At 34.9% G+C, this 23934-nt stretch overlaps 1 protein-coding gene across 3 annotated transcripts in view; it reads left to right on the top strand.

Annotated features, from left to right (window-relative positions):
* Window positions 1-23934, top strand: part of LOC119077624 (zwei Ig domain protein zig-8) — a 117033-nt gene that overhangs the window by 91865 nt on the left and 1234 nt on the right. For all 3 annotated transcript variants that reach the window (XM_037184838.1, XM_037184841.1, XM_037184839.1), the window contains 4 exons: window positions 937-1103; window positions 5959-6169; window positions 20135-20262; window positions 20524-20692. In XM_037184838.1, coding sequence (XP_037040733.1) covers window positions 937-1103; window positions 5959-6169; window positions 20135-20262; window positions 20524-20692 — 675 coding nt within the window. The remainder of the gene's footprint in view (window positions 1-936; window positions 1104-5958; window positions 6170-20134; window positions 20263-20523; window positions 20693-23934) is intronic.

Consider the following 23934-nt stretch of genomic DNA (forward strand, 5'->3'; position numbering starts at 1 on the left):
ATCTCTGGAAGAAAGAAATTGCGGGGTGAAAAAAAAAATTATTTCTCGTAAATTTCACTCTGCTAAAATATGCAAATTCATTGTCCCATTAGGGCTAGAATTTATGTACTTAGTGTCATGTCATGAGTTATTAATAATCTTTTGCTCTTCACTGATGGTATTTTATTCGAGCACATTTAATACACAAAAGGATCTTTTATTTTCGTTTACATACACATTTGTTTGCTGTTTTTATTTATTTATTTTACATGTTTATTTTTTAAATGTTTTGCCTAAAAAGGTACATATATATATGATGGTGTCTGCCTTCTGCCTGGGTATTATACTAGGTTTCTCTTTTATTTGCATACATTTTCAAATTAATTGAGTGTGAAACGAGCTCCGGCTCTTGAGGATTTTTGTCATTATAATGCTTTTGTTTCATATGCTTCGAAAAACCGGGGAACATCACTTCTTTGTGGGTTGTTGTAAGTTCAGCTTTTTAAAACTGAAAAACTAACCAATTTGAAAAACCACGGTTGGCCTGTGTGGTTTGAGTATTTCATTTCGCTCTATCTTGTTGTGAATAACTTCACTCTGATCCATGAAATGTCATCGCAGTGAAGTTGGTCACGAAAACATAGAGCGCTGACATTAGTAATTATGTACTGAAACGTACTAGAAATGTAATAGAATTATACCAAAATATATTACATTCGAGAATTAGTGTCCCTACCTCAAATTAGAAGTAATTACAGTCTATAAAGGTATTCACACCGTAATTGCGGTCAAAATTCAAAATCTTTTTCACGCAAGTCTTTCTAACGCAGCGGCATTTTCATACAAGGAAGCGTTGAAATGTATTTTTCGGTTCACTTTTTCATCGATTGGTTCACTTAAAATTCAAATTTTAGGCACACTTACGGCGTGAATTGACAATGACATTTTTTTTTGCAGGCTCTTCATTTGGCAGTTCAAGACGATTTTTAACGGATTTCCTACAAGAATATCCAACACCAGTAACCGGTCCATATTTTGACACAACCATTCCATCCAATATAACTGGTCTGGTTGGCAAGACTGTGCATTTAGTTTGTAAAGTTAAGAACTTAGGAAATCGAACCGTAAGTATATTTCAAACAGAAAAGTTCAATTTAATTTTAAGAAAATACGAATCGTAAAACGGAGATAGTTTGAAAATGTTGTGGACTTCCACTTCCAATATTTATGTTGCTTGCGTTCTTGTACAGTCAAATCTCGTTATCATGTGTTTTGAGTTGCGGGAAATTTAATGGATTTCTCGGTAGATAATTATGGATGAGTGGTGGATTGTGTATTGGTTTTGGTTCTCAATATGCATGAAAAGTGGCTCATTCTCCTATAACATGGAACTTATTGGTTCTGATAGATAATGATAATTTTGCTGTCAGATGCAGTGATATTTCAGAGTGGTAGCAACTTCATCCGTATAACAAGTACCTATCATCAGTTTTGTTTGTATGAGTGGACCAGCAGAAAAACAGCTGAAGTATCACTGCCTCAGCTGTAAAAGTCTAATGTTGAGGAGATTCTTTAGTTAAATATTCTTCTTGTTCAATGGAAATCTTATAGTCGACTGCTTTGAAATAAGTGATGCATTTTGTTTCAGCTGTTTGTCAGCCAATACACTCATGCAAACAAAGTGATTATACGCTGAAAACCAGTTGAAACGAGATGCGTCCCTTATTTCAAAGTCACCGACTGTAGCAAATTTTGGAAAATGTCAGCAAGTTGTGATTAATATGAGAAATCGATATCCCAAAAATGAGTCCCAATCGGAAAATAAAATTCCAAGAAAATTACGCCCAAAAGATCTTAAGTTAATTTTCTTTGAGTGACCAAACAGTCAGACTACGAAAAAGTAAAATTTTTAAATTTCTGCCTGTCGTGCCCCCAACTAGACTTGTTTCCGAACAACGGGCTTTTTTTCTACCAATGCTTTAAAACATTGACAAATAGGGGTGGAGAAAATCAATTTGAAAATACATATGCATCCGCCTCTCGCATTTTTCCTTCCAAGATTCAAGTGTGCAGTTTCAGGCTGCAAGTTCAAAGCTTAAAATCACACTTTCTCTAGTCTGTTATTTTTCGTGACGCAACCAGACAGAAAACTCTTTTTAAATCAAAAAATGACCATACGTGTTTTCCGATCCCGCTTTTATACAGATACTGAATGAGTTTTTCACATTAAATTTTTTTAAAAGTTTTACTGCTCTGCCATTGACGTTATAATGAAAATGCGATTTTCATTGGTTTTGTTGCAGAACTGAAAATGTATTTGAAAGCAAATCGATTTCAATTTAAAATAATAATTACGATTAAGAATTTTAAATTGCACAATATTGGAAACTACCTCGGCCTATCATTCGATTTTCATTACACATTTTTCCGTATTTTCCTGCAATTTTTGCGTTCCATAAAATTTATGGTCTCATGAAAGTTACATTAATCATTGATGGGAGGCAGAAAAAAAAATGTATTATAAATATTTTTGTGCAAAACATAATTTATCATTTAAACAGGATTGCTGGCTGTTATATCGGATGCTTCTCAGTCATAGATATATATTCAATTTGTTTTATTTAAATGTGATTTATCTCGGCCAAAATATTTATTCACATTTTTTGACATCATTTGTTTCTGAGTGTGTGTGTGTGTGTGCGAGTGTGCCAAATTCGTCTACCTACACAAAATAAAAGAAGAAAAAAAAAACTGTGGAAAACTAAATGAAAAACAATTTCATATCGTATAACATATCAATGTGTATATATACAAGGTTATTATTATGGTTGAAGGTTCCGCGTTCTATTCTGCCTTATCCGATCATTTTTATTCGCATTTTGATGAATAAATAATATTTGAATGGGTATATCAGCAAAGAATATTTTATTTAAATAACAAAAAAGAATCGCATGAATGAATAAGAGATGGAAAGGAAAATATTGAAGAAGATTTTGGGCATACAATATGTTCAATGTAGGTAGTATCAGAATTATGCCGACACTTCGACAGTATGTATAAAATACACGAAAATATCACAACATTTTTAGCATAATATAAGCCATAAGCCTGTATACCAGTGGTAAATAACGTTTTAAGCTTCCAACGAGAAAACTCGTGTTTTGACCCTTCATACGCCTCTGAGAAAATTGAGTTTTGTTGACCACTCACGTCATTTGTTCAGGATCAGCATAATTTCACTTGTTCTGAAACCAAACTGATGCAAAAGACACTTATAGATGGTTCATGTACAAAGAGATTGTTTGAGGTGGTGCATTCAGTTGCAGCGAAAAACTGCATCTCTCAAAAATGAAAAGACTGTGTGAGAGGCATCCGCCACGACTCATCATCGGAAAATTCCGAAAAACAAACTTCTGTTAAAGAATCCATAGACCAAGAAAGGCAAATTAAAGTGAATATCAACAACACGTGACCTAAACAAATGCTGTAACATTTCCACAACGGCAATCACCAGCAAAGTTTATTGAAATTTGTTTTCTTTCTTAACAAAACAATCAACTTACGTAATTGATAATTCAACATTTCAGTGTTGACGTTGATAGGGTATACTATATGGTTATAACAAGATTCGCAGAGATTGTACTTACCATGGAATAAATACGGAAAATTGCTACCATAATTCTGTGAGAATTTCCACCACCAAATCATGTCACCCAGAATAATGAAATTTTCCTGAAATTTTCTTTCGTTTTCGCAGAGAAACCGAGCAAAGGAAGTGTGGGATTCGGTTTTTGTGGTGGGGGTTTTTTGGTAATTATTCAAACTTATATAACTGGAATCTGTTGTGCGTCAGAATATTTCAACGGAAAATTTAATTAAAATATTTGTGTGTCTTGACAATAGTTGCTAAAACAATATGCTAAAACAGCATACATGTTGTACATAAAGCAGCTACTTTTATTTAACAAAAATGTTTCGCACTGTCATCTGGTTTGTGCTTGAATTTTGATACAACCAACGAGTGAGCTTGGATATTGGAGAAATTTCATAAATTTGTAGGTGTATCGGCGCTTATTAAATCATGATTGTGTTCATGGCTGTCAAGCATATTAGTACCAATTAACGAACGTATAGTGTAATTAGGGTAGATATCAGTTATGAAAAGCTTTTAACTGAAAATGATTTTAGAGGAAATTGATGAGTGATCGGGGAAACATTTACAGCACAAATTGCAAATCATGGTGATAGGAAGATTTGAAATACTTTCATTATTAAGCCGGTCTCAGGACCATAGCTAAGGATACTGCAGAGGTCCAGGAAGACTGAAAGTCGACAAAAACTTTGTTTAACTCAGAAACTGAAGAAAGGCAAGTGCTATTTGCACCTTTTGCGAACAGTCTTTTTCTCGCCATTCCTGCTTTCTGGACAAAATAGTATTTTCTCAAGGTCAAATACAATGCTATTGGCTGTTTTTTGTAAAAAGTAAATATTCGGCTTTGATTTAGTTATGGCACAGAAAATATTGTATGACCACACAAAAGTGATTTTAGAAATTGTGTAAAAAATCTAGTACTTGAAAAAGTTCAAAAAACCCAATTTATGATCGTTTTGAGGGTGATGGCTAATATTATTTATTTTTGTATTCATCAGCTTTAAAATGACACCGCACACAAGAAATTTAAATAAGAATTGTATCTTTGGCTGCTGTTTTTGTTGGGTGTAATCGTTGGAGCTTATTCGCTTTTTTACACTGACAAAAAAGATTTTAAAATCTTACAGGCAGGTAATCTGTCTCCAGGCAATGTTTTTTCTCATACAAAAAACGAGTTACCTGCTGCAGAAAACTTTATTTTCCATATGAATTAAAATTACCTGGTGCCACAGGTGCGATTTTAAGATCTTTTCTGTCAGTGTCAGAAATACGAATCCTTGCTCGAATTTTGGAAATACTTATAGTTTTCTCTTGAAAGCTGTTGGACCGAGATTCCTTAAAAATGTATCACCGATTTCAAGAGACTACAAAAAATCGAACAAGAATTTGTATTTTTGAAGCAAAAAAAACGAACAACCTCCATGGTTGAGCAGAATGATTACGTCCTATAAAAAAATCAATTTTTGTTTAAATTTCTTGTGGTATCATTTTAAAGCTGATGGTACGAGGATGCAAAAATAAATAGTTTCAGCCATCAAGTAATAGGAATTAATGAAAGCGTCGTCGAAACCCCCAAAATGTTCAAAAATTGGGATTTTTGATTTTTTTGAAGTACTAGATTTTTCACAAAATTTCTAAAATCTATTTTTTTAATTTTTACATTAAAAGAATATTTTGTGTGCAGCAAGGAGCTTAACAATCGTATTCCGTCAAAGGATAAACTCAATAGTATTGCTACAAACATCTTCCTTACACAATTTGTATAAGTATGAATTCAGAAGGATTGATTCAAACATAATACCCACCCCATTTGTAACAGGATGAATTCAATAGGACCAAGACAAATTCCTACCCTAATCCCTACACAATTTGTATAATACCGTACCGGAGCGGGCTTGGCCGATATTCATTTGTATGTGATGAAAATGCTTGGTCTTTTGGTATTATTGATAATATAATTGCATGGTAAAGCATTTAAATTCAATGTATGCGCATTCATTAATTTGTGTACAAATAAGTAATTGAATAACTATTTGCAATCAATTTACGCTTACACAAGCAAAAAGTCCGCAACGAAATTAATTCTACCAAAAACCTTCGACAACAAATTTATCAAATAATTTTCTAAAATCATTTCATTCCATCGAAACCACCGAATAAATGATGAAAATCAATGGCATCCATCAAAACTCAAAGCACGTATCGAGAAAATTGAACTGATTTGATTTGCATTCTGCAGCAAAATGCTGTAACCATTTCGACAAATAAACCATCACCGCCGATACAGTCTAATTAAGTGATTTGTTTGTTTGCTGTGCTTCCTGTAGGTATCTTGGGTTCGGCATCGAGACATTCATCTGTTAACTGTCGGCCGTTATACGTACACATCCGATCAGAGATTCGAAGCAATGCATTCACCGCACACAGAAGAATGGACACTTCGAATAAGATATGCACAGCGGAAAGACACCGGAATTTATGAGTGTCAGATCTCAACGACACCACCGATCGGACATCCTGTGCGACTGAATGTAGTTGGTAAGTTTATTTTTTGCTGCTTTTTTTATCCAGAAAATAAACTTGGGACTTTTCACAAATGACGTCACGTCGTTAGGGGTAGAGTTTGTTTGGTAAAATGTAATAATCTTGCAAATTTAAGATAATTTGAATCTTCTTTGCGTGATGGGAGTGTGGAAAATCGGTGCCGAGACATTTTTACCGTGTGAATATCGTCTCGAACGATAATATCACTCAGAAGACGAAAATAATAGTTCTGGACAATATCGCTCAGATAGGAAAATATTGATCGAAAAAACGATCATTATCGCCCAGAATACGATAATATCACCCTCTGGGCGATATTATCACCCTGGACAATAGAATCAACCAGAGTGATATTATCACGCACAATTTTGTGGACGTTATTATCACCTTCTGGGCAATATTATCATCATATTGATGTCCAGGATAATAATTACCCCGTAGAAATGGCGCGTCTTTGAAAAAATCATAAAACAGCTAGTCGTTATTTGTGAACGATTCCTTAACTGATGAACGAAACGTATAGGAATTTTACTCCTGCCACTCCCTCGCCAAACTTGATAATTTTACGAAAATGACGTTGTTATCGAGTCGATAATATCGACATACATTTTCCGCAAAGTCTGTTGATTATTGTCTGAATCTCTTGCAATCGGAAAACATTTTTACTGTTTAAACCGCACATCAAACCAGTGGAAAAACTATCGCTTTAATGTCATTCGTTCCTACTTCGTAAAATTTCTGTCTCAACAGATTTTCTCCCTATATTTTATAGCGAAAATTTATCGCATTTCTGTTTAGATATTTATATGGAATATCATGTTTCACATTTTTCCAAGCGTTTGGATATTTTATGGAATAGTAAAAAAAAGTGGTGGAAGAATGCTCGTAAAAATCACACAATCCCATAAATTTATCAATGAAGGAAACTGGAAAAAAAAAGACGAACTTAGTTTATGCAACGGGTTTTTTTTTTGTTTGTTCTCGTCTTCTTTATTAGGGTTGTGATCAGTAGTTTTTCGCTTGGAATTGATGTATAATGTTGTTCGGACATGTTCCTTGTTTCAACTGACCGCAAACATTAGATTTATTACCACAAAACGGTTGAAGACGGAAGAAAAAGCGGTCAGTCGCTGTATTTATGTGTAAACGAACAAAACGTTGCTCTCTTAAAATTTGTAGCTACTGGAATATGTTCGTATAAATCTATGTCGAGGAGAGTTGCACTCTGAAAATTTCTGTCTTTCCTAATGCATTAACGGGCTTCAGAAATGTTTTTCCAGTAAACAGTGGATGTTACTTGTAAAACTATATTTTTCTTGATCAACTTAATCATGAGACGAAAGACTGTTTTACAGTCCGTGGGATATGCATTTTTATAGTATTGTTGACTGTATGGTTATTACTATGCAATGTACATGTCTTTAACATGTAATCGAATTTTAGCCTATAAGTTTTCAATCAGCTCGCTAAAATTTCATATTGAAATACAGTTGCACGTCAGTAGAAAATTTGATTCAGCTGGTCCACTCATACACATAAAATTGCTTATAAGTCTTTATAAGAGTTGAACAGTTACACACCCGTGATAGTAGGAAGACCGTGCAAAGACGTTTAACCAGTTTTGTTTGTATTAAGAAAACAGCTGAATCAAATTCCTATCCAAAAATCAGTGACGTCCACTGTATACATGTATTTCGTGTCAAAATGACACTGCTGATGCAGAAATTTCATCACTCTCCAAAAAAACTCTGGTTATATTCACTTGCGGGAGTGTACAATTTTAATGGTAGCACTCATTCGAATACAATGTTTGCATAAGAAAACTGGAAAAAGCTTTTCGGAAAAGAGGATAAAATGTTCAGAAGGACGTTTCAAAACTTCTAATAATATGATCCGAAGCAGTTTGTTTGCACTTTAATAATGTTTCTGCGATTATACGGCGTTTAAGTAGAGCGAGATGGAAAATCAACTCGGGGTCTGCTGTCATCGATAATACAAAAGAATCTGACTGCAGACTTAGAGATGGAAAAAAAGGTTGTCGTTTCGCCATCTCTCTCACTTAAACACTCTATAGTTGATGAGCTGGAAGATTGGTTTACCTCGGTCATAGTTTAGATACGGAGCATCTTGTGATTAAGATTAGAAAGTGTGAAGCTACAGCTAAAATTTTTGTAAATATTTCCCGGGATTTTAGGGTTGGCCATACAAGACGTCTACATTCAGGGAGGTTCCAGTTTTTAGTAATTTTTTTTTAGTTTCAAAACTAAATAAAAATAGCTTCACACAGCGACGTACGTATCAAATTTCTTTTGCTCTAGTGTCAAATTTGACATTTAGGACAAAAGAAATTCGATACGTACGTCCCTGTGTGTAAGGCGTGTAAGGTGTGTAAGGCAAGTAAGGTCACAGCTTTAAAAGTCATCGACGTTCCCATTCAATTAAGTGTTTCTCAGTCTATGATATTTTGGCGCGAAATTTGAATTCCAATATCGTAGACTGCGAAACACTTAATTGACTGGGAACATGGATGACTTTCAAAACTCTTAAAAAACTGTCAAATGTGTGTATGAACAGCCCCTTTATTCCTAACATTAATGTAGAGTTTTGCTATTTGTTTCTATCCACGACCAATTTACTGTTACCAGGCTTTAATGATAAAATGATTCTCGTGCGAATAGAACAATAAAATAAAAACTGTAGCACAGCGAGTACGTTTTCAAGCACATTCTTACCATAAAATCTCCACGAAAAGCTTGAAACATATTCGTTTTTATCTTACACAGTGCTATAAATTACCAGCCATACCATTTTTGTGTCGTTCTCGTACTCGTTAATACGGAAAAAGGGTATGTACACGGAAAGTTCAAAGAAAGGCGAAATAAAATGCAATATTTCCATTGTCGTACAGTCATGTGAAATTTGTAATTTTTGAGTGAGAACATTATACAAATAATACATTATACACAAAAGTGAGGCGAAAAATACTTTGGAAAAATCCTTTCGTGTAAATAAGAAATAGTATGTTGTGTTACAAGTATTGTAATGTTGATTTTTTCAGCACTAGACCCAAGTTTTCCTTACGAGCGGAGCGAGTAAGGAAAATTGGGTCGTGTGCTGAAAAAATCTCATTACAATACGTGTAACACATCATGCTTTGTGCCAACCGAGAATTGAAATAGACAAATGCACAAAAATTCAGAATTTTCATTGTAAACAATCACTCTTCGAATTTGATCGATCACGTTGCTTTGCATTTTTTTAAAACGAATGCTGTAATAACTCATACGAATTTCATTTCAACACTGGTTTGAGTGTTGTAATAAGCCATGAAAACGGGTGTTGTAATTTTGGACATTTCAATCTAGTTATCGATATTGAAATCCGTCGTATTTCAATTCTCGGTGGCACAAAAAATATTTTATTTTTTTGCCATATTGTGTCTGTTATGTACGTATACGTACATTTGTGCAGTTCAAGAGCTGAATTGTAAAAGTGTACGCTATGTTTCTCCATTGAGTAATACGGAAAAAGAAAATTTCTCATTACGTTTTTGTGCCAAAAGAACGTACCAACACATTATGTGCTTTTTTACTTTCAGTCATAAATAACCTGCCAGAAAATGGAGAAAAAGGATTTTTTTCTCGCTTTACTAACTATGAAAACTATACAATTTTATGGTTTTATTCATTCCCGCTCTTAGAAATGTGTTACACTCGGTGCTATTATTATAGGTAGTGGCAGTGGTAGTGGTTGTGGCATCATATAACTTTAATTATGTAATAGACTCTCGACGGAAAAATGTACTGTAAGGGAACAATATTCAAAGTATCCTTTCTTTTATATTAGACATTCCATTATTACTCACTGTGATGTTGAACTATTGTTTCAAAATAATTTATAGCCCAGCCGTAAAATAGCTCAGCATTTCTCGTTTCAATGGAGTTCAGGTCAGAGTTTATTTACCGGTCCTTGAAGAAGAATTTCACCCATATTTGCTGGTAGTTTTCTGGTTTGAATTATGCTTTTATAGCATGTCAAATCGATGACAGCGACTATTTATCAAAATTACTACAGTGGAATGATTTTGTTTCGCCATATCATACAAAATTATTCACTAATGAGGTTGATGAGATTCCGCACTCGACGAGGATATAATAGGGTGATAAATGTTCCTCTGTTTCTCGCATGGTGCTTAGTCAAGGGGTTTGTTTTTCGATTAATAATCCGAAGGGATCGGCGATAGTTTATCATCATATTGAAAGAGATTTGAATGATATTGACGTGGCTGATTGGTCGGTTAAACTAAGATGTGCTGAGATTTATAAAGTGGAAACTGGTTGTTGTGATTGGACAAAAGTATAATTATTCATTTTACTGGAACATTGACTTTAGAATTGCTCGATGTGAAGCAAGTTTTCTTTACAATAAGAACCTCTACGCCATTCTTCTCTGACCCCTTGTGCTAATCGGAGTCATTTCAGTTGGAAATATTACAATCTCAGAATTTCGCATAAATATACGTCGAACGACGGATCTGGGAGATATGTGAGCATTTACTTGCATGCAAACTTTTAACTTTTAAAATCATTCCGTGAGATCACGGAAAATCCTGAAGTTCTTGATCCGTGAGGATACTGAATCATGGGGAATGATAAGTTTTTTAGAACCAACCAACTATTACATGTTCCAGAGTTATAGAACTGGGAAGATGCTGGACCATCTGGAGTGATTAAATTTTAGGAACTAGTACACAACTAGGTCAATAATCCTAGAAGTAGGGAAGGAATCCAAAAAATGGTGGAAAGTCTTTTAAAACTTTCAGTTCTAGAATAGGGAGCGGAAGAAGGAGACAAGGACTGGGTGTGTAATTCTACGTTATTTAACTTGACAACTGTAATTCTTTCATGAAACCTCACAAAAACCAAAACCTGTGTCACTTTCAACACTGTTCTGGGCTATATCCCATTAGGGTGATAAGCTAGGATGTAAGAGACTATTGAGAAATCATGAAATTTTGGGTACTTTATATTGGAGAATCTTTGAAAGTCTTCAATCCAGAACACATTCAAAAATAACATTGAAACGTCGTACAATTCCAGAGTAAAACCTCTGAATTAGGAAATGGGGACATCATTTACAACAGAAACAATTTTCTACATCATAACAGCAAACAGAATGAAAATGTATCATTCATTGGTGAAAATCGTGAAAATTCATTTTTTTTTTCATTCCCGGCATTATATGGTGGGAATGTGGAAAATCGGTTCCAGATCAGCCACTGTTAAAAGTTAAAGATAGAAAAGACTGTCATACCTTTATTTCTGTAGAGAATAATGGCGAACAAATGAACGTGTGGGCTAGATCCCATTTACGAACGTGATAGCAACAAAATTTTATCTGTGCTCTACTGCTAGTGAAAATATTCAAAATTTTCAAACAAGACCACATGAACCGTAACTGACACAGAATCCTTCTGTGCCTATGCACCATGATTTGCGCACGACGCGTGTAAATTGACTGCGTTTGCTAAGTAGACTTTTGCTGAAAATTTTGAATATTTCCAACTTGTAGTAAAGGTTTATATGGATGGTGTGACGAACTTTTATTGTCAATATTTTGGTCGTACAATAAACCCATTACCTTGAACATCATTGATTAATTCATAGTTCGGAATTTACTACTAACACAAAATCCATTTACTCGAATCTACCTTCTCCAATCTAAATATAATCGGGCTTTGTTCGTGCCTTTCTTACCACCTCGATTTGTTCGATTATTTAAACAGATCGAAAAATCTAATTTTCACCTATTATTAATAATTTATTTATGTAAAAACAATTATCACGAACGAAAGCTTCAAACAAAGCGAATACATTTCCAACTCGATTTGAACGATGTTTTGTCGATACATTCTTATTTCCGCATATATAGAGGTTTCAAGAGAATACCACAGCACACTATCACGGAACTTTGTGTGCAACTGTTTCGAAAAGTTGTTGTTGCAACTTTTGTCCTACTTAGAATCTGTCTTTTATAGTTCCACAGCACTTCAACACAAAAAACAGGAATGCAACAACATAGTACTCCCTGGTACATAAATGTTTCTTTTTGACTTATAACAACAAGTCATTATAGAAGCGAGCGAAAATATATTCAATTATAACATACCCAGGGACTACCAAGTCTCATTGGGTGGACGGGAATACATATATTTGCATGTTGAACGGGACGGTAACAGTACCGAATCGTGGTCGAAGAGAAAATGTTACAGTTTGTTATTTGCTTAGTATATTAGCAAATAATTGTTTGTTCTGTAGGTTTTCGACTTCCTTTTTGCATATTGTATGTTCCGTGAATAAATATTATTAAAAATTATTCGAGGAGTTTATGTTAATAAATTTCTTGGCTTTTAGAGAAGAGCGAGAAACGAAAGGATTTCGTAAAATACGACTAGTAAGGGATAGTCAAATATTCATAAAGTTTCAGATGTGTAGAATGTCTGAATTGAAGGATTAATGAAAGAAAGAAATTGAATGAAACAGGTGCACTCAGCAGAAAACATTTTTTTTTTCTTCATTTATTCAACTGGAAGCTTATTCCATTCTGCTCCGTAAAATTTCTTTTTAAGTAAATATTGTCACCAGCACACAGATGCTATCTTAATTGGGGCAATTATAGCAAATTAAAAAAAAATCCTTTCCAAGAAGACTTTTATTCTCAAAGTATAAATGATAAGGGTCCGTTCCGCCCATAAATCTCACTAGAGTTGATGATTTAAATAATTTTGTTTTTACTTACGGCTTTTTATCCCATTTCTTCGGCTGTGATTGGGCGCCTATTTATATAAAATAGGCATATGAATATTCAACAAGTGTTAACAAGTGTCGTTTTTGGGACTGTTGGATTTCGGGCACAGTAAAAACAACAATTACGAAATCGGTACTCTACTTATTCATATGGCGAACGGTGTTCTGTAAATAACACGCAATTTGTAGGAGATTAGTTTGTAAGATTGGAACACACTTTCGGTTATAATTACATTACATTTGAGCAGAAATGGTATTCTATTGAGAAATTCAATATTGAAGGGTGCCAGTACTAATATCAAGCTCTTAATTTCTGTTTAAAATAAGTTCAAGAACATAAATTTGCTTATACCACTTGTAACCCCTCTTAACCAGTATTTACCGACGAGGCTAAACTTTGGTTTTTGGGCCAATGAACAGCGCTGCCTTTAGCATGAACACTGAATTGACAAATGTCAAATTTATAGGCTTTAGTGATAGGAGCTACCGCTCAGGATTGTTTGTGTTAAGGGTATTCGCGGTTGCGAACTTATACTAGAGTAAATTTGAGTTTATCGAGTATAACGATGACTGTCAACTGGAAAATAATTAAATTTCGAGTCGACGGATTTTTGTCCAACGAAATGCCAGTGTGTAGTAAACGATCTCAGGACTCCGGTGAAGCAATTAGTTTTTCAATAGGACCAATATCTTCCAAGCGATAAGACTTTGAAAACGTGATGAACTTTGAAAACGTGAGAAAAATGGATAAGACAGCATGATCTACATTTTTCCCCATTTGGCCAAAATTTGCCATCATTGTTTCAGGGTTAAAAATCCATTTTAAGAATGTGCAGGGGAAAATTTGACATTTGAGTGGTAAGGGCCTTTCCATACAGTTAAGGGCAATATAATTTCAGCAACAGTTCCGTTTTCTTCAGCTGATTCACTCACATTGTGAGTGGTTATACGGTTCTACAGCTACCACGCATATCTCCGTATAAACACTCACAACCAGTTTTGTTTGTATGAATGAATCAGCTGAAAATTAGCTGATGTAAACTAAGGGTGAAATTTGACTTCCCCCCACTAGTCACACAAGAAGAGTCGAGGATTTTTTTTTAAATTGGTTCCTTTCTGGAAACATATAAGAAACTCCCCTGGAAAATGAGTCTGATATCAGTAGGCAGTTTTTAAAAAGAATCACCCACAAATGAAAGTACATAAAACCCTTGACCTCACAAACCGATGTGATAAATTTCCGAATGATATTGAACGCCTGTTTTCCGATATCAGTAACCTTACGTGCCAATTTTTAATGGTGTAATTGAACGGCTTCGAGTAATGAATTCATTAAATTGGATATTTTGTACGTTATTATGCGAACAAAATGCTGTCGGCATGAAACATATTTTTTTTTCCATCCTCAAACATAACTCATCCATCATCCTTATCATGCAAAAGGATACCACCAACATCCAATAAAAAGTATCATAAATTTGTGTAAACTAGGCCCCACCTCTTGGGTGGGTCAGGTCCCTTGACTGTTTTTTTTTTCTTTCTATAATTCCAGTCTTAGTTTTCCAGCCATTTTTAAATAAGGTGGTGTTTTTGAGATTACAAAACTAAAGTCACATGAAAAGGTGATGTCTCTTTTATTTAGAAAACAGCAGATTCACATGATTCATTTTACTCATATTTATTTAATTTCCTGAAGAAACAAAAAGAGCTATGAGTTGTAGGTCCAGCGAGCGATGTCTTACTCCTAATATGAGTCTCCTATATAGTCTACTAAAAGCGCTGAACAGGTGGCGCATTTCTTGCCTGTGAAAAAAAACTCATGTGGATTACGGCCCTCGCTTCGCTCTGGCAAAGTTCACACTCGTGCAAACACTTTAGGAACGAAAAAAAATTGTCGTATATCGCAGATTACCAGTCCAATAAAGTCCAATGTTCGAATTTAACCTCAGGAATTACGATACTGGTCGAAAACACTTCATATTTTCAAATCTGCAATTTTTAAAGCCTCTGAGAATTACTCGAGTTATCGTGTTATCAAGCAAGCAAGATTGTGTTTTAGACTTCTAGATTGTTCGACCAGAATCCAGATTCACTTACTCGTCGAATAAGAAATTTTTCTGGAAATCCGTTGCAAAAATGTCGTAACAAGTTGTGTTTACAATTGCAATTACTCCAACCTCACTACTACAATATTAACCATCTACAAAAATTACTTAAGTTATCACGATAACAAGGAAAAGCGTCTGAGTATAATTTCTCCCATATCTTGTAAAAATGATCACAAAATTATAGTTTTACTCTTTGCTCTTTTACTCCATTACGAGTCGTTTATATTGTCTTCTAAAAAGCACTATGAATGGAAGGTCCAGCGAGGTACGTTTAACTCCTAATATGAGCACGGTGCGCCTTAACCAACTTTAAATGAAAGTTCCGCATAACATTTTGTTTTTAATATAAATTAAAAAGAAGTAGGTCCACTGATTATAAAACCAGTAATATTATCGAAAACGGCTGGGAGAATTTTTAGTTGGTCGACATGAGTCGAATTTCCTATGAGGGATTTTATAAACGCAACTGTTTTCGAACTTCGAAATATTTTTTTTCTTTAAATTTGTACTTTACGTTAATGGTATGAAGCATTAAGCCCAAATAATTCGATTTTGAGTAGCGTGACATCAACTCCAAATCATTGCTGTAATCCTAAATTTGTTCAATTTATATTAAATATTTTTGGTGTCGTTTTACAGCTTATGTATGAAGCATTAACGTAAAGTACAAATTTAAAGAAAAAATAATATTTGGAAGTTCGAAAACAGTTGCGTTTATAAAATCCCTCATAGGAAATTCGACTCATGTCGACCAACTAAAAATTCTCCCAGCCGTTTTCGATAATAATACTGGTTTTATAATCAGTGGACCTCCTTCTTTTTAATTTATATTAAAAACAAAATGTTATACGGAACTTTCATTTAAAGTTGGTTAAGGCGCACCGTGTGAGTCTACTAAAAGCGCTGAAAAGGCGGCGTATTTCTTGCCCACCTCTTGAAAAAATAAAACTCGTGTGAATTACGGCCCTCGCTTCGCTCTGGCCGCAAAGTTCACACTCGTTCAAACATTTTAGGAACGAAAAAAATTCTTTTAGAATACGATTTCACCCAAAAATTGTCGTATATCCCAGATTACTAGTCCAATTAAATTGCAATGTTCGAGTTTAACCACATGAATTTCGCTACTGGTCGAAATTGATTTTTGAAGCCTCTGAGAATTACACGAGCTATCGGTTTCTCAAGCAAGCAAGCAAAAACTCTTTTGGGAAGTACTTCTAAACTGTTAGACCAGAAAACCAGAATTTCACTACTCGTCAAATAAGAAATTTTTCTGGAAATCCGTTGCAAAAATGTCGTGGTATAACAAGTTATCTTTACAATTACTCCAAACTCACTACTCCAATATGTCTCTGTCAATTAAAACAAAAAATTTGAAAATCGGGTAAAAATTACTCAAGTTATCGCGCGGTAACAAGAAAAAGCGTCTGTGTAGAATATCTCCCATCTCGTTGTTCTAATATTATCCATCAGCAAACTCAGCCTCAAGAGTTTCAATCTTCGTCGATTAAGACAAAATCTTTGAAAATCGGATAAGAATTATGGAAGTTATCGCGGTAACAAGTAAAAAACTCTCTTGAGAATTACTCCCAACTCATTACTCCAATATTGCCCATCCACGAACTTAACCTCATGATTTTTATTCTCCGTCGATTAAAACCAAAATTTTGAAAATCGGTAAAGAATTACTCGAGTTATCGAGTCCACAAAGAAAAGCGTCTGTGAAGAATTTCTCCCATCTCGTTGTTCTAACATTATCCATCTGCAAACTCAACCTCAAGAATTTCAATCTTCGTAGAATTACACAAAAAATTTGAAAATCTGATAAGAATTACGGAAGTTATCGCGGTAACAAGGAATAAAATTCTCTTGAGAATTACTCCCATCTCATTACCCCAATATTGCCCATCTACGAACTTAGCCTCATGATTTTCATTCTCCGTCGATTAAAACCAAAATTTTGCAAATCGGTAAAGAATTACTCGAGTTATCGAGTCCACAAGTGTACGGACGTTTTCTGTATTTAACGTTTTTTGCCAATGTAGAACATTTTCAAAATATCAAAGTGAACTTAGCGTTACGGACATTTAAGGGTATTTTCTTTCATAAGACCCTGACTTTCAGTCAAGGGAATAATATCGAAAAGGTCGTCACCCATACATAAATAGTGAAAGAAAAACCCCGAAATTTTTAAAGCAACCACACTTGTGCTCATACATCGTCATCGATTGAACGATATCACATATAAAGTGGGGTGTATTACTTTCGTTTTTTTTTTGTTGGGCAATAACAAATATATATTTTTCTATGGACCGACGTCTAAATGGTTTAGTAACGGATACTTGAAGACAATAAAGCCATATTAAATTGTGCGATAGACGTGCATAAAGGGATCATGGTTTAGAATTTCCGTTGGAGTCTTAACTTACACAAATACCTGTTCAGTTGAATTAGAAACTGATGATGATGATGTGTAATTACACATGTTACCAGGATATTTGTTTAATTGTAGCATTAACACTTAAAGCCAATCTATACTTATAATTATTGGAAACGAATGAACTTACTTGAATGAGTACGATAGCTGGGAGTGTTTCAATAAGAAAGGGTATTAGCGCCATCGCATCATAATACTTCAAGTTGTGAAAGTCGTGTGTAAATTCAATTATCTTAAAGATTTGTTACTTCCCTTTATGTCGGTTACTGAGAAACAGAAGCAGCGAAAAAGTTAGTTAAATTTCCCGTCAAAGCAGAGCCTCTAATCGTAAAAACATTTTTCATGTACGCGTTCTGTTTTACATTATTTTACCCCTCCCATGAGAAAATTGTGTTTTCTTGACGACTGATCGAATGACATTTCTAGTGAGAAAAGTGCATCACTTTCTCTCCCGTGGTGAGAAAATAGAACTTTTTTCATTCGAACTGTCACTTTGTTTATGTTTTCGAAAATGGTATGGCGATTCGATATTTTTGTTTCGTTGAGAAAAACCTTTAAAATCGCGAAAATTATCAAAAATGGATGAAAATTCATGAAAATTCGCGAAAAAGTTTCCACGATGGCTGACTTTGCTTCAGAGGCGAGGTCACAATTGAAGTCATAAAAAGAATTTATCTCACAGACAAGCGTCATCATTATATTGTTTTCCATTTTGTGACTGCAATGATGTCTTTTCGAGTTTTTGAAGGTTTCCCATAAAATTACTATTGGTACTAAGATGTAATCTTCGGAGCATTTTTAAGTTCAAAATTTTACCTTCGATTGTACTTCAAGCAAAAGTGCTTTTAATGACAGCTGCCAAATAGAGTACGATTTTGTATAAAGAATTTATTTCCAAATTTTCTTACAGTGCCAAAATTTGTTCGGTACACTGTCCAGTTTGGGCACTTTATTTAGATTACCACTCATATATGAAGTGGGACACTTCGATTAAAAATGTCCGTCTGTTTTGATCGCAGATCGATAAAACGATCACTATAAAAGTTCTATGGGAATTTGTTGTCGAATTTTATAAAATTCAGATCTAACTGATAGATGCTGATAAGAATGTATTTAAGGGAGGAATATAATAGGGGGAACCTTTTTTTATAATTTTCTCATATTTTCCCAGATTTTTCCAAAACCAAAACTTGGTAAAATTATGGAAAAAAATCGGAAAATTTAGGAAATCATTGGAAAACTCAAGAAAACGTTTTCCCAAAAATAATCTCATGGATTTATTGAAATATTGTATAAAATGTATATTCGTTGAGGCAGATGAACATAGCAACAGATAAAGAAAAATTTTCATTTCAAATAAAATCCATTTCCAAAAACCTTTAAAGAACGATCAAAGCAAAGGCATAGAAAAGCTTTCAAAATGGAAGAAAAAATCCATAACTAAAGGAACGAGTGATTCTTTTGAAAATCCACCTATAAAAATCGGACCCATTTCGTCTGGGATTGATATATGCATGGTTTGAAAGGTCTTTGCCAGTAGACCCTTAAACAGGCCTCACACAGTCTCGAGCCACATCTGGCTGCTGGTGGAAGATCTCCGAAGTTGGAAAAATAGTGTTTTTTATCCGAATTTTTTGGCCGTTATAAATGATTGTTCCGGGTGAGATTGGGCTGGTTGGAAAGCTGAGCTTAAGTACTTTCGGGTCATGCCTAGTTTGATTAGATTCATTGATATATGTTTGCAAAAATTTGCAAGAAAAACTTTCAAAATCTGTGTGAACTTTAGACAGGTCTGGGCTGGTACTGATGACGCTTAATGTGAACCTAACATGCTACTTGTAACATACATTGTCTAAGCTTCCCGTTGATACCTCATTTGTAGTGCTGGTGATTGCTGACATAACAGAACTTTATGTTAGTACAACCGCTACTCGTCAAACTCGCCAGCAATCACCAGCACTGCAAATGAGGTATCAATGAAAAGCTTAGACAATGTATGTTACGACTAGCATCTTAGGTTCACATTAAGCGTCATCGGTACCAGCCCAGATCTGTCTAAAGTTCACACAGATTTTGAAAAAAAATTCTTGCATTTTTTGCAAACATATATCAATGAATCTAATCAAACTAGGCATGACCCGAAAATACATGAGCTCAGCTTTCCAACGAGCCCACTCTCACCCGGAACGATTATTTATAACGGCCTAAAATTTCAGATAAAAAACACTATTTTTCCAACTTCGGAGATCTTCCACCAGCAACCAGGTGTGGCTCGAGACTGTGTGAGGCCTGTTTTGAGGTCTACTGGCAAAGACCTTTCATACCATGTATATATCCATCCCAGACGAAATGGGTCCGATTTTGATAGGTAGATTTTCAAAAGAATCCCTCAACATAAAATTTACCGATAAAGAAGCTGACGTTCTAGGAAAATCTTCCAATTCTAAAAAAACGTTTTGTGGTTTACCACAACAAATTCAGTTCTGGCTGCAGTCGATCCAATCTTGTAACTTATCGAAAACGGTTTTGATAAGAATTCCATTAAACAAAAACGAAGAGAACCGAGCCACCTATATAATACCAACTCTCTATGTTCCTCTCTAATTCACAGAGCCAATAACCGAAATTCATGGAGGACCCGATCTTTTTATCAATAAAGACAGCACGATAAATCTAACATGTGTCGTCAAATTTGCACCTGAACCGCCGCCAGCCATGGTGTGGTCCCACAACCGTGAGGTAAGCAAATTGTTGAATTTTTCTTTCATTTTGTAGTATTGCAATCACTTTAACACGATGTACACAATTCGATTCGGGGGGGAGCTAAACATAATATGAAAAGGTTTCCGCAAAGAAAATAAAAATGGAACAACGGCTCACATTTGTTTATACTACAGATATGGAAACACATACGGAAACATTGTCTTGTTTATTTATGTAATCAATAATATCGCAATATTTACATTTCATTTTTGTGTATGCTTTCCTGTCCTTTTCCAGGTAATAAATTTCGATTCACCAAGGGGCGGCATTTCTTTGGTAACCGAAAAAGGTAGACTTACGACCAGTCGACTCTTAGTTCAAAAGGCCATACAAAGCGATTCGGGTCTGTACACGTGTGCTCCATCAAATGCCAATCCGATATCCGTTCGAGTTCACATATTGAATGGTAAGTTTTCACTAAGCTTTCCAATACAAATGGGCTTATTTGTCGTTATTGTAAATACAAAAAAAAAGAAAATAATAAAATAAATGAAACTAAAGCTGTGCGACGAATGCCGAAGAAGGGTGTATGTGTGGTGCTTTTAACATTTACTACATTTCATCCGATTTGTATGTACGAACATAGAATTCTCATCTTGAATATTATTGTGCTACAGCGCACATTTTCATGATATTTTGGTCTATTTACGAATTTTCCCACAAAAGCGTGGAGTGTGAGACGATAACGTCAGTATGTAATGGCACTTGTGCGAACAGAATATTTTCGCATCGGTAAACACAGAGCCGTACACAACCCAAACAAAATCAAATAATACAAGACGCACTGTTACATAATAATAGGTGGTGATCATAGTGCCAAATCGTAATGTTATGTAATGTAGAACGTCTGTACGGATGGGGATTTAGTGAACATCTTCGAAACACATTAAAGGCTTGTGTATTACTGTCGGAAGCGAGTGCTAAAGATTTTTATTTAATTTTATTTTACTTTTTCGTCGATTGTTATAGCTGTGCGTTCTATTCTGTTTGTTTCTTCTCTGCTTAACTGAAACAATGTTCATTGCATGGCACAGCGGATGAGTTCATTTTAACAGTTTTGGGGCGTCATTTTCAGGATTTATATCACTAATATAAATTGGCAGTGCCAATGAAATATCGCGAATGTCGCTTAACCCCCCACGCTAGTTATTTGTTGGGAAAAGTATTGCGAAAGAAACACTGTTTTGGATCATTTTCTTTCCAATTATACCAGACAGACATATAAAGCTTCGAAATTTTCAGCTTCAAAATGGAACTGAAATGTTGCGTGCGAGTAGAAGGAGCATTATGCAACACTTACAGAGAAATACTTTAACTTGTAATGACATTAAAGGTCTTTCGAAAGTTCTGTCTTTTTGAGAACCATATTTTTCTCCAGGTCCTGAAACTACTTCACTTCAGTCGTCTCGTAGATAACTCACTCTAGTAGACTATTAATTTTTTAATAATTGGATACGTGGTTTGATCTTTCGATAATTTATTTTTTCCGAGTTTTCGATTATAGTCAGTAATCTTCTTCAGGGAACTAATGTATTGTATCGGTTACTATGATTGTTTGTATGTGTGCGTGTTGCTATGTTATTTGTTCTATTGGTTTTGGTGTATGTGTGATGTCTGATATTTTTGGTAATATTGGTTTCCATGCATTGCTTAGGACCAGACCTAAGAAGCAAGAATTACATGGTATATTGTATACCCCAGCTGGTTCATTTTTCTCTTTATCCTTAATTCCATTTAGCATATTTTGGACTTTGATGCCTGGTGTAAAGGTCACTTTCCATTTTAGCCTGTTTCTGAGGAATCCACCGACTTTGTTTGATATGTTTCCAATGTATGGTAGAGGGACCCAATGTTCCTCTAGTTTCTCTTCATTGGATATGTTCATCGTTAAATTTTGTGCGTTTCTTGGGTTTATAGTTTGTAATGTGTTTGATAAATTATTGCCTGGGTTATCGTTTTGTGCACTTGTGTCAATAGTTGTGAATTTTGCTCTCATTCTTGCTATTCTTGTCGTTATGAATTTCATTGGATAGTTATTTTGCATTAAAACGTTCGTGATGTGGTTGAGCTCATCTTCAAGATGTATTGGACTGCAAATTTTGAAGGCACGGAAAACTAGAGCATCTACAACTGAAATTTTTTGAGACTTATGATGGAACGAATTGTAATTTAGGTATCTGTCTGTGTGGGTTGACTTTCTGTATACTCTGGTTTCAATGCGTCTGTCTGTTGCTCTTTTGATTAGAATGTCCAAAAATGGTATTTCGTTGTTACATTCTATTTCAATTGTAAATTGGATCTGAGGATGGTATGAATTTAGGGATCGCCTGATTTCTTCTGCATCGTTTTCATCTCCTTCGATGATAGCAAAAACATCGTCTACATAGCGTTTCCAAAAAATAATTTTGGGGCATTTTGGGATGATTGCTTTTTCTAATTTTTGCAGATATATGTCAGCTACTGTTCCAGAAACTGGTGAACCCATTGGACATCCATCGTTTTACATAAACAGAACATTTCCATATTGAAAATACGTGTAATTCAAAGTAGTAGACAATTTCGAACTCTAGTCTCACTTTTCCAGTACTATCTCCCCCTTTTCACCTGAAGTTAACCTGTTACGACCAGGCGTTTCCCTCTCTAAGCTTTTAATAGCACCGTCGACTGGAGTAAAACGATCCCATCGACGATGTTCTCCAATTAACTGAGACCTTGTAAATTCTATAAACAATGAAATCGGCAGGAATTACAACAAATTCTTCATTTACTGACGATAGTTACAATTACTTGATATGTCATTGATACGAATGAATCATTTTCGTCATGCAAATGTTATTTCAAGGGTCAGTAAATCGTAGGGTTCGTACAGAAAATACTTCGGTAAAATATTCTTCGATTGGCTCGCGTCCGCAACAGGATTTCTATGAAAACGACTTAGAATTTTCAACAGTCTTGATTTTCAAATATTCTCCCTCGCTCTTTCATCCATTAAAATTCACATACACGCCAAGGTTGCCGCTATGGAATATCCGTGAAATCGATCCATTCCAACTTGAAGTTGAAGCTTAGAGATTTAACCTTTAATACATTCCACTCAAAAGTATTGACATGTGCAACAAACGACCACTAATTTCGTCTCCAAAATTCATAACAATTTTCTGGCTGGGGATATAATGCAATGCCAATGAAATGTTCAGGTACTCTTTGGCTGTGAAGTCGTGGTCGTCGTTGGTTAAAATCGATTACATAGGTGTAGCTAGAAAATATCGATAGCTGGGTCGAGGATATATGGCACAATACAGTTGACGTCAATGAAAGTTAGACTAGACATGAATTTGAACTCACACAAACAAAACGGCTCATACGTCTTTAGCTGATCGAAGCACATATTACTGTTAAAATCGTATTAAGACGTATGAGCAGCTTTGTTTGTATTAGTGAACCAGCTGAAAAACAGCTGAAACAAATTAACGTCTACAATTCAGTAGCGTCAACTGTAGTACTAACATAAAGATTTACTTTACACCTAACTACAGAAAATTGCGTGGTTGTGGTTGCCGCGTCAACAAAATATAAAGTAAAAGGTGTTCTGCAAAGTGGTCAGGTGACTCTAGTGTTCCACTATGTCGACGTTGGAAACAGACTTAA

The sequence above is a fragment of the Bradysia coprophila genome, unplaced genomic scaffold (genome assembly GCF_014529535.1).
Source record: "Bradysia coprophila strain Holo2 unplaced genomic scaffold, BU_Bcop_v1 contig_24, whole genome shotgun sequence".
Classification (NCBI taxonomy): domain Eukaryota; kingdom Metazoa; phylum Arthropoda; class Insecta; order Diptera; family Sciaridae; genus Bradysia; species Bradysia coprophila.